This window comes from Rhineura floridana, chromosome 7 (genome assembly GCF_030035675.1).
Source record: "Rhineura floridana isolate rRhiFlo1 chromosome 7, rRhiFlo1.hap2, whole genome shotgun sequence".
NCBI lineage: Eukaryota > Metazoa > Chordata > Lepidosauria > Squamata > Rhineuridae > Rhineura > Rhineura floridana.
In genome coordinates, this window is record NC_084486.1 from 56,699,043 (window position 1) to 56,715,163 (window position 16,121).

A 16,121-nucleotide genomic window follows, 5' to 3' on the forward strand; every position below is an offset into this window, starting at 1 on the left:
ACATGCAACAGCTTTGGGTGATAATGCCACACTGCAGCTACTAATGGTGATTATTGCTGATGTAGCCCAGCTGTGTAAATTCCTATGATCAAGAACCAACATCACTATCATGATCTGTTACACTATGTCTCATTATTAAACATGCATCATCATAAATGATTGGGAAACTACAATTTTTGCTCACAAAGCCTGGTTTTATGCCACTCAAAACATAGTAGCAAACATGCAACATTAAATAAAATAACTTAATAAGGTATTTAAAGAGAGTGAAATTATTAACACAAACTATGCAATCTATTCAAAAGTCTGCATGAAGTTCCCCCACCCTTTGGGGCTTCAATAAGGGGAAAAAAGCATTAATGAGAAACTTTAAAGGCTTGTTAACAATATACTTTCATCAATCAAAAGCACTGTCACTATATGTTGCTCACGTCAATTTTCACCTTACCACACAGCTACCATTGCTGACTTCCTTATCCACTCTCCAACCCTAATATATAGATCCTTGTCGGGACAGACTTCAAGGTGATGGAGCCCAGACATTCTCCATCTGTCTGCAGCTGGTGCCAGTTCGTCCAGAAGACTTTGGACTACAGCCCTTAGTGACTTAAAGGCACATTGGTACCTGTAGTTTCTCCAGTTCTTGGCCTCTAGCTTTTAACTGCCACCTACACATAACTTCACACAGACCAGGGGCTGGTCTGGATCAGCATTCAGTGCAGAGCTAGTTTTAAACCTTAATGTCTCCAAAGCTGATAAAGAATAAAATTGATGTTAGCTTCAGCTTCTTAAATACCAACTTCTAAATCAACGGCCTTCCAATAGAGTGGGGGTTGCGGGGGATATCATTACAACATGCACAATAGCGAATAAAGGAAAACACAATTAAACATCCTATAAGGCCTTTGTGCTGTAGAATGTTTGCTCTTTATTTAACAACAACAACAAGGAAAGCCAGAGGACATGCCATAAGTGAATGATTGCAAGAACTTTAAAAGGGGGTTCCAAAGAAACCCTACTCCCTTTCCATGTTCAAATAATACAGGAACCCTGTTTTTTCTACGTGCTGTTTTAAACATTTACTTGTTATTCACACACTAGGTATGCTGTTTGGAATGAAAATAGCAGTTTTTTACAAGCTATGAAGCTGTATGACCAATGTGTACATCACAGAATCATAGCAAACCTGACAGGTGGCTGTCCAGTTGCCTCTTGAAGGCCTCCAGTGTTGGAGAGCCCATCTCCTTAGGTAATTGGTTCCATTGTCCTACTGCTCTAACAGTTAGGAAGTTTTTCCTGATGTTCAGTTGAAATTTGCTTTCCTGTAACTTGAGCCTATTATTCATTGTCCTGCACTCTGGGATGATCAAGAAGAGAACCTCACCCTCCTGTGTAGCAACCTTTCAAGTACTTGAATAGTGCTATTATATCTCCCCTCAGTATTCTCTTCTCGATGCTAAACATGTCCAGTTCTTTCAGTCTCTCCTCATAGGGCTTTTTTCCAGTTCCCTGATCATTCTCATTGCCCTCTTCTGAACCTGTTTGTTTGTCTGCATCCTTCTTAAAGTGTAGTGTCCAGAAATGGATGCAGTACTCAAGATGAGGCCTAACCAGTGTCAAATAGAGGGGAACCAACAGTTCATGTGATCTGGAAACGATATTTCTGTTAATGCAGCCTAAAATAGCATTTGCCTTTTTTGCAGCCACATCACACTGTTGGCTTATATTCAGCTTGTGATCAACAATAATCCCAAGATCCTTCTTGCATGTAGTATTGCTGAGCAAAGTATCCCCCATCTTATAACTGTACATTTGGTTTCTTTTTCCTAGGTATAGAACTTTGCACTTATCCCTGTCAAATTTCATTCTGTTGTTTTCGGCCCAGTGCTCTAGCTTATCAAGATCCCTTTGCATTTTGTTTCTGACTTCCAGGAAATTAGCTATCCTTCCCAATTATGTATCATCTGCAAATTGGTAAGCATTCCCTGCACCTCCTCATCCAAGTCATTAATAAAATTGTTGAAGATGACTGGGCCCTGTGGTACCCTGCACATTACCTGCCCCTAGTTTGAGAAGGAACCATTGATAAGCACTATTCTGTAGCCAACTGCGGATACACCTGATAGTTGTTTCATCCAGCCCACAATTAGCTAGCTAGCTAATCAGAATGTCATGGGGCACTTCGTCAAAAGCTTTGCTGAAGTCGAGATATATTATGTCCACAGCATTTCAACAGTCTACCAGGGAGGTTACCCGATTAAAAAATGAGATTAGTCTGGCAGGATTTGTTCTTGATAAATATGTGTTGGCTTCTAGTAATCACTTCATTGTTTTCAAGATGCTTACAGATTGACCACTTTATAATCTGCTCCATAATTTTCCCAGGGATCAATGTCAGGCTGACTGGTCCGTAGTTCCTCGGTTCCTCCTTTTTGCCCTGTTTGAAGATAGGGACAATATTAGCCCTCCTTCAGTCATCTGGCACTTCATCCATTCTCCACGATTTCGCAAAGATAGACAGTGGTTCTGAGAGTTCTTCAGCCAGTTCCTTCAATACTAGAGATTTGAACTCATTCAAAGTGATTAGCTATTCCTTGACCATTTGTCTATCAATCTCAAGCTCCAATCCTGCCCCTTCTACTTCATGTTTCCCGGGAGGGTCACAGATCCTTTTTTGGGAGAAAACTGAGCCAAAGTAGGAATTGAGGATTTCTGCCTTTTCTTTGTCATCTGTTATCATTTTGCCATCCTCATTGAGTAGCTGTACCATCAGTTCTTTTCTCTGTCTTTTACTATGGGTGTATCTGAAGAAAGCTTTTTTTGTTGCTTTTGGCATCTCTCGCTAACTTCAGCTCATTCTCAGCTTTAGCTTTCCTGACACCATCCCTGCAATTCTGAGCTACCTGTCTGTACTCTTCCTTTGTGGTCTGGCCTTCCTCCCACTTCCTGTATGTATCCTTTTCTGTTTTCAGGTCATCTCTAAGCTTTCTGTGAAGCCACATTGGCTTCTGCTGTCTTCCCCCTTTTTTCCTTGATGGAATTGTTTGCCATTGTGCCTTTAGAATATCCTCTTTTAGAAACTCCCACCTCTTTTGGACTCCTTTTCTTATTAGACTCAATGTTACTGATATATCCTGCCCACTTTGATGGCAACAGAGAGTACTCTCAGTACTATTTTCCAGTTTTTAGAGCCAGTTATAGTAAAGCAGAAAAAGGGCCTATAGCAATAGATGGAGCAGGGAGAAGACAGGAATCCTTTAAAATACAATTCGATTAATTTCACTAAGAATACAACAGGCCTTACAATTAAACTTGATTGTAATTCAAGGATTTTTACATTCCTATAAGATTTTTAAGGTGCAGTTATTCATGAAATAGTACATAAATCTTACAGGCCTCCCTTTGCATTTCTGTACTTCAAGCAATCACTTTTTTAATGGATTTTACTCTTATTGTAAAAGGAAAAAATGATTCCCCAAATTACTCCCTTTAACAATATGTACCTGGAAAGTAAAAAATCAGGATTAAATATTAAAAATGCAAATGAGTATTACATCTGCCACAGTCTAAAACTGGGCAAAGTTAGCATTTGTCAGAACATGGTGAAAAAAGACTATGAAAAGTAATGATCCATGATATTTACAGGGAAATGTAGTCTGAATTTACCTTTCAGTTTTTAGTATGTCTATAACTTTATTATATTGACAGTAATAATATTGCTTTGAGACTGAACTGCTTGATTCTTATCTAGGCAAATTATAAAGTTAGCATCAAACATAATTGAAAAAGGACTTAAAATCAGGTATCTTACTCTCCCCTCCCATGAGTTAAGTAGAAACTTTATGGGTCAGATTCTGATTGCTCTACTCATCTGACATCAAACAATAATATCCACTAAACTACTTAATATAAACAAGAAAGAGAAAAACAGAAATTCATACCGTGAATTTCTATTCCTGGGGGTTCCTGGAGAACGTCATTGGCCTCAGGATGATGCCTCCCTCTGGTACAGCAGGCAGGGTCCACTTCAGATGACCTCACCCTGGGGGAGGGGCCATCCCGCTCTCTCCAGACCGGCTGTATGAGCAAAATTACCTCAACCCCCTTGACTGCTTTGACCAAGTGTTGAAGCCCAAACATTCGTTGGTCCCGAACTGAAGGAAACCAAATAGTGACATGAGAATGCCAGGGAATTCCCGGATAGCTCTAACTACCACCCCACATGTGGAGTTGGCAGAAGCCACTTAGTCCAACCTGCATAACCAGAATACCCAGAATGAAGAGGCAGGGACTGTCCTCCAGGATCCCCTGGGAACAGAAATTCAAGGTAAGAATTTCCGTTTCCCCCCAGAGGTTCCCGGAGGCCAGTCACTGGCCTTGGGACATACCCTAAACAGGGTGGGATTCCGGGAATGCAAGTCATGTCCTAGCCACCCTCTGCAGGACTCTCCAACCAATGGCTGCATCAGCAGAAGCCCAAGAGTCAACCTTACTGTGTCTAGAGAAGGTGTGAACTGAAGCCCAAGTAGCTGCTCTACAGATGTCTAGGATGGGGAAACTACCTTTCCACACCTCTGAGGTAGAAGTCCCTCTCAAGGAACGAGCCGTTAACCCCCCAGGGGGAGATTTCCCCAAAGCTTGGTAGGCCTGAACTATGGCTTCCTTAAGCCAGAGAGAAATTGAGGACGAAGCCGTATGCCCCAGAGCTGCCCCCCCCAAGGAAATAAACAATGCCTCACTTTCTGAAAACTGACGTCCTATCCAAGAAGAAGCAGAGGGCTCTATGTACATCCAGAGTGCGGCAGGCCTTCTCCCTTGGAGAGGAAGGATTTGGACAAAATGACAGAAGAACCACTTCCTGTGCCCTATGAAACAGGGAGTTGATTTTAGGAATGAAAGAAGGGTCAGTTCTAAGAACCACTCTGTCGGAGTGAAAAATATATGACTGTGCATCAGAGGAAAGAGCACTGAACTCTGACACCCAACGAGCGGATGTAATTGCCACCAGCAAAACTGTCTTCAGTGCAAGAAACTTCAAATCATGTGGCTAATGGCTCAAAGGGAGGACTCATAAGCACTGTCAGGACCTAGTTGAGGTTCCAAGAGGGAAAGCGATGAACCACCACAGGATTCCTCAGGCCCACCCCCTTGATGAACCATCTAAAGAGTGGATGTGTCAAAACCAAGAAATCCCTCCTGCACCCCAAAACACTGCCAATGGCCAATGCTTGGCACTTAAGTGTATTAATGCTAAGGCCTTTGTCCAACCCGGATTGAAGAAACCCCAGAACATCTGTTATGTTTCTGGAGGAGGGATCCCTTCCCTTAGCCTGACACCAAATAAGAAAAGCCCTCCAACACAGAACAGTATGCCCAATTGGTGGAAAAGTTTCTGGAAGATAGCAAGGTATCCAATACTGCCCCTGAAAAACCTAACTCCATTAACCAGAGCCGCTCAGCTGCCATCTGGTCAGTTGGAAGAGCTCTGGCGTGGGATGAACCACAGGACCTTGTTCCAACAAGTCCTCCCTGGGAGGTGGAGTCCATGGACTCCTTGAGGCCAGGTGCATGAATTCCGGGAACCATGGCCTCCTTCGCCAGCAAGGGGCTATCAGAATCACCTCTGCCCTTAGCAGCCTGATCCTCCTGATTGTTTGTAATAGGAGACTGAAGGGAGGAAAAGCACAGAGCAGGCCCTCCAGCCAAGCCACTACCAGGGCATCCACCCTGTGCCCCTTGAGACTGATACCGAGAAAAAAAACCTGGACAGTGTGTGGATTTGCAGAGGTCAATGATTGGAAAACCAACTACCCAGCCACCTGGAGGAAGACCTCTGGATGTAGCTGCCACTCCGAGTCAGACATTGTGGTCCGAGTGAGCCAATCCGCCATCACATTCTGAACCTTGGAGACCCTCTGATCAGTAAACTGGAGTCAAAAGCTCTTTGAATCTATCAGCACCTCAAGATGTGTAATCACCTGTGATGGATCCAATATGCTCTTGTCCAGGTTTACTACAAACCCATGACTCTGAAGGCACACAAGTGTTGTTTCCACATCTTTCCTGCACTGAGCCTTTGATGGGGACCTGATGAGCAGGTCGTCTAGATATGGGTGCACACTCACTTCCAGAGTCCTCAGGTGTGCCACTAGGGCAACAAAGACCTTGGTGAAAACCCTGAGGCAGGACTTGAGTCCGAAGGGAAGAGCTCTGTACTGAAAATGGCGCTGTCTGTAAGAGAAGCTCAGGTATTTTCTGTGTGGAGATGTGAAAATAGGCCTCTGACAGGTCTATGGATGGCATCCAGTCATTCTGAGTTGATGGCCTCTGAGATGGATTTGAGTGTTTCCCTCTGGAAACGTTTGTAGGCCACCCTCCTGTTCAGCCATTTGAAATCGAGTATGGCCCTGGTATCCCCATTTTTCTTTAATACTAGAATGAAAATGGAATAACCCCCTTCCACCATTCCTGAATCAGAACAGATTCAATTGCTTGGATTGCCAGGAGATAACTGACGGCAGCAGTTGGACTTCCAATGTTTGCCCAGTTTCTTGGTCCGTGGTGTGGCTGCAAATTTCTCTCTTGGCTGCCTGGAAAACCCCAAGGAGTAGACGTAGGAAATGGTTTTGAGGACCCACCTGTCTGTCATGGTCCCAACCCAAATGTATGCAAACTGAAAAAGCCTGCCCCCAATGGCTCCCTGTGAGGCTGAAGACCTGGTGTCAGGCAGACATCCTTTTTTGTTCATTTCTGGAATTTGCTTCCTGAAGAGTAGGAGGATGTGTGCTGAGTGCATGAAGAAGGTGCTCCTGACGATCTGTCTGACTTTCCCCAGTGTGACTTATAGTCTCTGGACGAGTGTGATATAGCCTGGGACCCCAAAAAGATTGAAGCTGCCTGTACTTGCGGTCATCTTTCTTGGCACCCGAGAGTGCTTTCTGTCTCTTTGTTTCCACCAGCACCTTATCAAGGGGATCCCCAAACATCTTGGAACCGCCGAGGGAGTAGCTTGCAAGATGACTCTGGGACCCAGGAACCATATCCCAGCTGCTTAGCCAAATGTTGCAATGTGCCACTGTAGTAGCCGCCATTGCTCTAGTATTGAACTGTAAGGCATCCCTGGAAGCGTCTGCTTGGAAAGCAGATGCTAGAGAAAGCTTCTTTAGCTCATCCTTAATGTATTTGGGAACACCGCCCTAGAAGCGAGCTCTTCTGCCCAAAACTTGCAGGCACGTGCCATCACTGATGTAGCTGCTGAAGCCCAGAAGGTGGCTGCCTCAGTTTCAAAGTCCCTCTGCAGAGTTACTTCTAAACGCTTGTCACAAGCGTCTCTAGGATCCCCTTCTCCCTCTGATGGAATGACTGCTGACGATGATAAAGCAGCCATGGGCAGGTCCACTGCTGGAATCTTGAATTGTTCCATCACCTTCACTGGACAGCACTAGTGCTTGTTGGCAAGTCTGTGTGCACATTTGTGCTTCAGAATCATAGAACATTAGAGTTGGAAGGGGCCTATAAGGCCATCAAGTCCAACCCCCTGCGCAATTCAGGAATCCAAATCAAAGTATTCACAACAGATGGCTGTCCAGCTGCCTCTTAAATGCCTCCAGTGTTGGAGAGCCCATTACCTCTCTAGGTAATTGATTCCATTGTCGTATGGCTCTAAAAGTTAGGAAGTTTTTCCTGATGTCCAGTCGAAATCTGGCTTCCTGCAACTTGAGCCCATTATTCTGTGTCCTGCACTCTGGGATGACTGAGAAGAGATCCTGGCCCCCCTCTATGTGACAACCTTTCATGTACTTGAAGAGTGCTATCATATCTTCCCTCAGTCTTCTCTTCTCCAGGCTAAACATGCCCAGTTCTTTCAGTCTCCTCATAGGGCTTGGTTTCCAGTCCCCTGATCATCTAGTTCGCCTCCTCTTTTCCTGTGCACTCTTCTGGGAGTGCTTTCTCTTTCCACTTTTTTATTTTTCCGTGGGGGGGCATTGGGTAGTGAGCCCACAGCAGAGGATGGACCCACAGACTGCAAGGATCCCACTCCCTGTACTTCCCAGACCACTATGCCTTTAATTCATTCAAGAAATTTAGGAAACGCTTGTTTCCCCAAGAAATGCATAAATTCAGTCCTCAGCCTCTCTATTTGTGAACGGTGCGTGTTTGGCCCCAAAACTTGGCCCTGTCCCTCTTCCATACTGCTAGGGGCTGATGCCTCTGAAAGGCAGCCCAGGTTTTCCTCTGCCAAGGTGCCTTCATGCAGTGCAGCCCCACCCTAACCTATGGTGGAGGTTGGGGGGGGGGCTAAAAAAGCTGCTCCAGTCCTCTGATACCGCAGTATAGCACTTCTCCGTGTTCTGCATGGTGGTGGGAACAGGCTCAGTGGCGTGGCACCAGCCACTTGCTTCTGCTGAAGGTGCAACCGACTGCAAACTCCCTCTTCGCGCCATCTGTGTTGGCACCTATGTGAGATCCTCCCCCTCTTCTAGGCTAGCGACGGCCAGGAGGGAGGGCTAGGGAGGGGGAAGCAAAAGAAGAAAAAGGCGAGGATTGGAAAGAAGAAACTACTGAGCTCTTACGGAGCTTAGTAGGACCCGACCGATTGTTGCAGTGGGCAGGGCCGGTCTGCAGATAGTGGGATGGCTCCTCCCCCAGGGTGAGGTCATCTGAAGTGAACCCTGCCTGCTGTACCAGAGGGAGGCACCATCCTGAGGCCAATGACTGGTCTCCAGGAACCTCCAGAGAAAGCAAGATTTGGGTCTAAATCCAAAAAATGTTTTCACAAGTGTAATTGGTTGACTGTTGGAGCTGAGATACTTATTACATTTATATCCCACTTTTCTTCCATCATGTAGTTCAAGGCAGTGTTTACTGGCCAGGCAGGTGGTTTCCCAACACCCAGACCTGCTTAGATTCAGCCAGGCTGCTACATCATGTGCATTTCACTACATCATGGTCCTGAGACTTGATTGCATGAATTTTGAGATACAGTACTTACACATTCTGAGCAGCAAACTCTTTATTGACATGTAAAATATATCATGTAAAATATTAGCCGATAAACATATTTTATCTCCCACACAGCACTGTAGGGTAAGTTTGATACAGGGCGACTATATTGTTGGCCAAAATATTTCTACTTGGTTTAGGTTTTATGTGATACACATTTTATACAAGTTGAAAAGAGGGAATGGGTAAATGACCCATTGCAAAATTCAGTTTCTTCCTTGGTCAAGGGCATCTATTTCATTATAGATGTAGTTCCACCAAAACAAATATTATTTTTGAATCTTTCATTATCTTACTCTCTGGAAATGGGCTAAAACAGCATGTGTTGGTATTAGATGCTGCCGAGCCAGCTGTCGTGCCTGGCTGCACAGTGTCTCAATGTCAGCAGTTCAAAGCACTGCAAGGCTGAATAGAAGGAAACTTGATAGGTCAGTGGAACCCAATTCCAAGTAAAAGGAACATAGCTCTCTTGTTTCCAGAGTTTACTTTAATTCATTTTTTAAAAAATACGATTAACTTTACATATGTATTCTCATAAACTGTGCTTTGACCCTCTAACTAGGCTAAACACATGACTATTCGAAGAGATTGTGTTTTCCTGCTAGCATCTTTCTTGGAGTTGTAGTGAGAGTCACATAAGACAATGCCAGTTTGAACCGTGCTGCTGTCGCTGTGTTCATTGGAAATCTCAGGGTATATTATCAAGACTTATGACAGGACAGAAAAAACCCTCGGAGACAGGGAACAGAAAACTTGTTTTATACTGGCAACTCACAACAGAGACAGGCCAGAAACAAATGCTGGTGTTTTTGTTGCTGCTGCTGTTGTGCTCCTACTATTACAACACAGTGATGTACACTGCAGTATGTGCTCAGTTCAGTTCCCTGCATGACAAAGATAATGAAGGTACCTTAAATGCCATTTTGTTGTATACTCACCCTTGGCTGTGTTGTGCTAAGCATTTCACTATGGTGAGGAGCAGTCATGCCAAATTAAGGATACTATACACTTAAGACATCATACAATGGCATGAGCATTATCAGCACACAGAAAGAATGCTAAGATCACACATAAGCAGCACTGTGGATTCGTTTCTTTTTCTGTGAGAACACCCTAGAGCTTCTAATATCACAGCCCTCTTCATTAGTGGTCATGCCAAGTTGTAGTTTGGGCATCATTAGCAATCTCTGAAATCACTGGCAAAAGGAAGGCCATTCTTCATCTCACTATGTAACCACAGCACCTTTCACAATACATATGTGGGATGAAGATTGCAGGTCTGTAATACTACTAGACAGCTAATTCCTGAGGCAGACAGTCTGAAGCACTGCAAATAAGGCAGCTCAGAGATTTCAGCTTGGCTGTTCATTTTCAAATTCATTCTTAAACAGCAGAGAAAAAAAGTAGTGAATGAGAATCTCCTAAACACATTGTAAAACACATGAATCTAAATTCTTCTGAGCTATAGTGCCCTCTGTTGGAACATACACTGAAAAATAATATGCAGCTTGGCCTACAACACAAAAATAAACACAGAGATGCCAGCTCATGAAAATATGTTAGACATATGGTACATGGATTTATATCATTATGGTAAATGTTCCTCAACCCACCCACCCCGATACTTTTGGGCAACTGCTGTGTCTACACCAAGTTTCATGTTTTCCTCTTCAAGTTGAAGAAAAAATGGTTTCCTGATTAATGTTTTTCCTGTGCCAGACAAAATTATAACAGAACATGCTACTTCCACATACTGTGTGCAAACAGGTAAGATATACTATCTACATGATCCAGCCGTATCTCAGAAGAATGTTATACTAGATATACTGCTATATGGGAAACTGTCAATACATGAGCAGTGTATGAAAACCTGATCCTCAGTTTTAAAATCATGAAGAAGAGCTAGCCATAGGAAACACCTGATATTGCTAAGATATCATCAATCTTTAACCCTTTTTTTAAAGATGTTTTTAAAGTTTTTTAAAAATATTTTTAATGTTGTTTTGTTTTAATGTATTTTAAGGTCTTTTTATGATGTTTTAAAGTGTTTTTAGTGTGTCTGTTTACTGCCCTGGGCTCCTGCTGGAAGGAAGGGCGGGCTATAAATAAAATAATAAATAAATAAAATAAATAAATAAATCTGTCAAAGGATGGCCAGGTTTTTTTATTCTGATACACAATGCGTGCAAGCCAGAGTGAGCCCTAATTATTCCAGTGGGATTCCCATTAGGAGTACTCTGAGGACATCCAAGAAAAAGGTAAAAGCCTCACACAAAGTTTTTTTCCGACTGAAGGTTCTGAATGTAAAACTGTGGACACAAAACTGGAGTCTGATAATCCAGTTTAAAATGCTTTACCGTTTGGTTCTGTTATTCCTGAACACCTCTGTTTATACTTTCCAAGTTCATAGCATACCGCTGGAACTAAACGTATGCTCAACAGCTGTAGTAGTAAACTGTGGAACATTCTTAACAGAGTGAATGAATGATTTTTGAGATGGGCAAGTGTCCATAGAAAGAAAAACCTGAAAAAGAAATATTTGAAAGAAAGGTGAAAGTTTATAATAGGCATTTGTGATTTCCTCTGGCTGTTATTCACGTACGAAAAAAGGGAATACACTCAAACTGTACATATTATAAGGCTATATTTTTATCTTGGGCTCCTGCTGACATGTACAAACCACTTGAGCCTTGCTTTCATCCTTTATACTGCCACCAGAAACCCTTGATAAAATACAGCCTTATATTATACAGTAGGGTATATTTTATTTTCTCCATATATCATATACTGTATTATATTTATATACATAGACAACACGTTCATGCATAACAGGTTTTAATAAAGTAATTCTAATATCTTAGTAACACTACATTAATGGAATAACAACACAATAAGTTTTGTTCGCAATGAGCTTTCCAAAGCAACATCTACAAGAATGCGAAAAAAACATAAAAATCAGTATTACTGTGTTACAATTTATTATTGCAACACTGAAAATTTGAGTTTCTTGTGGTTTGTAGTATTTTACTTTCATTGACTTATTTTTAAATAACCAGAAATTTTAGCTTCAATATCCTTTGGCTGACTATATTTTTTCTGGACCGTGTTATATGTTTAATATAATGCATAGCTTTTGCTTCTTATAATCCAGAGTACTGTATAACATATGTATAAATGTGAAAACTAAATAAAGCAATTGATGACTAAAAACCATAAGCACTGCTGATGAGAAACATTTTTTTAAAAAAGAAAAGAATTATGCTTCTAAATTCTGGAAAAAGGCGTCTGTAACTCAGCAGCATAATTTTATAAAAATATTTTTGTTGTTAAACTACATTTCAGCATCTATTTTTCTGTCTGTATCAAGCAATGCTAATAGAGACAAAATATTTTTATTCATATCTTTTAGCCATCTACAATGATCTGAAAAGAAAAGCTGTGAATAGGCAATTCAATAGCTGTTTCCTTTTGAATGGATTTTCAGTATGTTTCATTAACAACTGTTTACGTAAAACATCATTTCAACAGTTCAAACATCAAAGAAAACAGGAAAATCTTGGGCACCAAGCCTGGCAGAGGTACAAGCTTTTCAATCTGGACAAATACAAATCCAGGCAGGAACAGGGGGAGGTGTGTGTTGAAGCTTATGCATTTAATTTGGCTCTCCGAATACACGCAAAGGCTGTGGATTCCCGGCTGTCCCCTCTGCGAGCCAGATGCTTCCTTAGAGGGGCAGTTGCATCTAACATTTGCCATGCCCCTCCCACTCCCTTATCCTTGCTTTAATGGACATTAAAAATAGAACAAAACAGCACTAGAGATGGGAACAAAATACATGTACAACAGGCACAGTCCTCTGTACTCATTCTGCTGTAAAATGTAAAAACAAGAAAGGGCATACAAGCTGTATCCCTCAGGACACATTCAGCTTTTTTAATATAGTAGTGCCACCACACATTTCGCTTCGGATGTTGTATTATATTTATATGTCACTCAAATATTTACCATTTTTCTGAATTCTACTGTGTGTTCTGAAAGCTTGTTATAAGCCAAGTATCTTTCGTTATGTGTTTTGGCTGTATAACAGCTGTGCCTGAACTGCATCAATATGCTAACTTTTTCTTCTGAAGCTTCTCATGTGACAAAAGCCACTCTTTCAGATGACTTCCTCCCGTGTAGTTGCCAGTCTGTCCACTGCTGCAAATCACTCTGTGGCACGGTATTATAATTGGGACCTGAAAAAACACACACAAACACACAAAGAAAATAAAGCGTCTGAAATCTTTTTCCCCTCCCCATTTGAAAAAGCCCTTCTTGTGGTCAGCTATTACTATCCTGATATTAACATAACTTTTATTCAGCAGCATCCATTTGGGGGGTTACTGAGGCTAGACCTCTCAATGGAATAACAGGGGGAAGCATTAACAGGTACCATGAATGAATATGGATGCATATATATTCCTTTTTCTCTCAGGTAGAGAAAAGGAAATAGTCAGGAGCACAATGCAGTGATTTCTTGCACATGTAGGTTTTGAGGCTTCCCCATAAACTTCAATAGAGGGGCTAGTTGTGTAAGTACACCCTTGTTTCCGAGAACTGCCCATTGCTCCAACCACATGGAAATATGGAGTTGCCTCATCTCAAAAAATCATGCGTCTGGAAAAAGGTGCAGGAAAGAGCAACCAAAATTATTTATTTGGAGCACTGTCCGTATGAGGAAAGGCTGGAGAGCCTGGGCCTTGCTAGTGTAGAAAAAAAAGACTGCGGGGGGGGGGCATGACAGAGGTTTACACAATTACACATACCGGGAGGAGTACTGGAACTTGGGGGCATCCAATTAAATTGAGTGACAGCATATTTAGATCATATAAAAGAAAATACCTGACACAATGCATAAAAATATAGAGTACACTGCCATAATATATGATTATGGCAGAGTATTTTGTTTAGATGGTTTTAAAATGGGATTAGACAAACTCATGTATTGATAGACAAAAATGGCTTTCAGCCATCAAATCAAATCAAATCACTTTATTATGGTCATAGACCAGCAAGCAAATATACATGTTTAAAATAAACAAGTTGCATTAAAAAAAATCTGACCGACTCTATCTAGGACCAGGTCTAAGTTTTATATAGACTGTGGGGTTATCAATGTTCTTCTGCAGAAAATGGCGGCAGCACAAAAGCTGGCTACCTTCGCTGATACTTGGGGAGTTTTATCAGAAAGAAGGTATTCCACATAAAATGACTCATCTCTGCCAGGAATATTTTGTAAAATTGGGGTAATTAAAACAGATTGGTGATCATGATAAAATGAACAGTACAATAAAACATGGCCTACAGTCAGCCATAATATTTTCACCTATGGACCTATGGAGGGTCCTCCCTAAGAACTAAGCCAAGGATCTTTTCAGGTCCACAGGAGCATACAAAAAGCCCTGCTGGATCAGACCAAATGTTCATCTAGCCTGACATCCTGTTCTCACAGTGGCGAACCAGAAGTCTGCTTACAGGCTTCCCACAGGACATGAGCACAACAGCACTCTCCCCACTTGTGATTCCAAACTGGTATTCAGAAGCATATCGCCTCTGACACTGGAAATAGCACATAGCCATCATGCCTCGTTGCCACTGGAGCCTTATCCTCCATGTATTTGACCATTTTGGTTGCTTTTGAGTTCTATAATGCCCTTTTATGAGGTGTGGCAATCAGAACAATACACAGTATTCCTAGTGTAGTCACTCCATAGATTTTACAATGGCATTATGAAAATTGCAGTTTTATTTTCAATCCCTTACCTAACAATTCCTAACATGGAACTAATCTTTTTCACAGCTGCCACACACTTGAGTCAAAACCTTCATGGAGCTATCCACTATGACCCCAAGGTGTGTTTCCCGGTCAGTCAATGCCAGTTCATATCCCATTAGCGTATATGTGAAACTAAGACTTTTTTTGCCCCAGTGTGCATCACTTTACATTTGCTTGCACTGCATTATACTTCCCATTTTAACACCCATTTGCTCAGTTTGGAGAGCCCTTTTCAGAACTCCTCGCAACCTTTTTTTGTTTTTCCTATTCTGAACAATCTGGTGTTATCAGCAAACTTGGCCACTTTACTGCTCACTCCAGGTCATTTATGAATAAGTTAAAAAGCAAGGCTGTACCAGGTTTATTACAACTGTCTTAAGAGAGATGCAAAGCAATTTTTGGTACCATTGTCTCTCATTCCTGTAGTACCAGAGTACATTTGCAGTCCAAATGTTTGCACAATTCAAATTATGGAAAAACATGGGTAGTCACTCCACAAATTTTATAGATTTCACCCTTCAAAAATTAATTTATGTAATCTGTGTAATTAATTTGTGTAATTCCATGCAACAATATGTGGAGGTAACTTCTAGGTTAAAAAAAAAGGATTAGCCAAATTCATGAAGGATAAGCCTATCAATATGGCTATCTGTCTCAACAGCTAAATGTGTTCTATATACTTAGGCTGCAATCCAATACACACTTACCTGGGAGTAAGTCTCACTGAATCCAATAGAGCTTACTTCTGAGTAGATATGTATTGAATTGCAGCCTAAATGTCAGTTCCTGGAGACAAACAATGTGAGAGGACTATTGCCTTCATACCTTGCTTGAAGAAGCATTTGGCTGGCTAGTGTGGGAAATTGGGACTAGATGGACTTGTGGAGTGATCTAGCAGAACCCTCCTTATATTCCCTCTGGTCCAGGGGTTCCCAAACATCCCCCCCAAACTACTTGAAAATTGCTGAGGGTTTTGACTGTCCACTTAATGATTTTATTTGCCTGTTGTAGCATTTGTGATGTGCTGTGTAGATGCTGTATGATATATTTTACTTGTTATAATTTTTTAATTCAGAAGAATTCAAATAGTAATACATAAGAAATAAAATAAGCAATAAAAGACAATTAAAATCAATATGAATATTTAATAAATGTGCTGTCTCCCACTTTCAATCACAAATTCACAGAAGTCACATACAAGTGAATGAAGCTCATGGACCATTGGTGGTCTGCGGACCAGTTTGCAAAACCCTGCTCTATAGTCATTTGAGAGTTCTATAGTGACCTAGTCATAGCTTAAAAG

At 41.7% G+C, this 16,121-nt stretch overlaps 1 protein-coding gene across 3 annotated transcripts in view; it reads right to left on the bottom strand.

The window, feature by feature from the left end:
• Nucleotides 1-11,821: 11,821 nt before the first annotated feature.
• MGMT (O-6-methylguanine-DNA methyltransferase) overlaps nucleotides 11,822-16,121 on the bottom strand; it is a 303,940-nt gene continuing 299,640 nt past the window's right edge. For all 3 annotated transcript variants that reach the window (XM_061635654.1, XM_061635655.1, XM_061635656.1), the window contains one exon: nucleotides 11,822-13,238. In XM_061635654.1, the coding sequence (XP_061491638.1) occupies nucleotides 13,107-13,238 (132 nt within the window). In that variant the 3' untranslated portion in view covers nucleotides 11,822-13,106. The remainder of the gene's footprint in view (nucleotides 13,239-16,121) is intronic.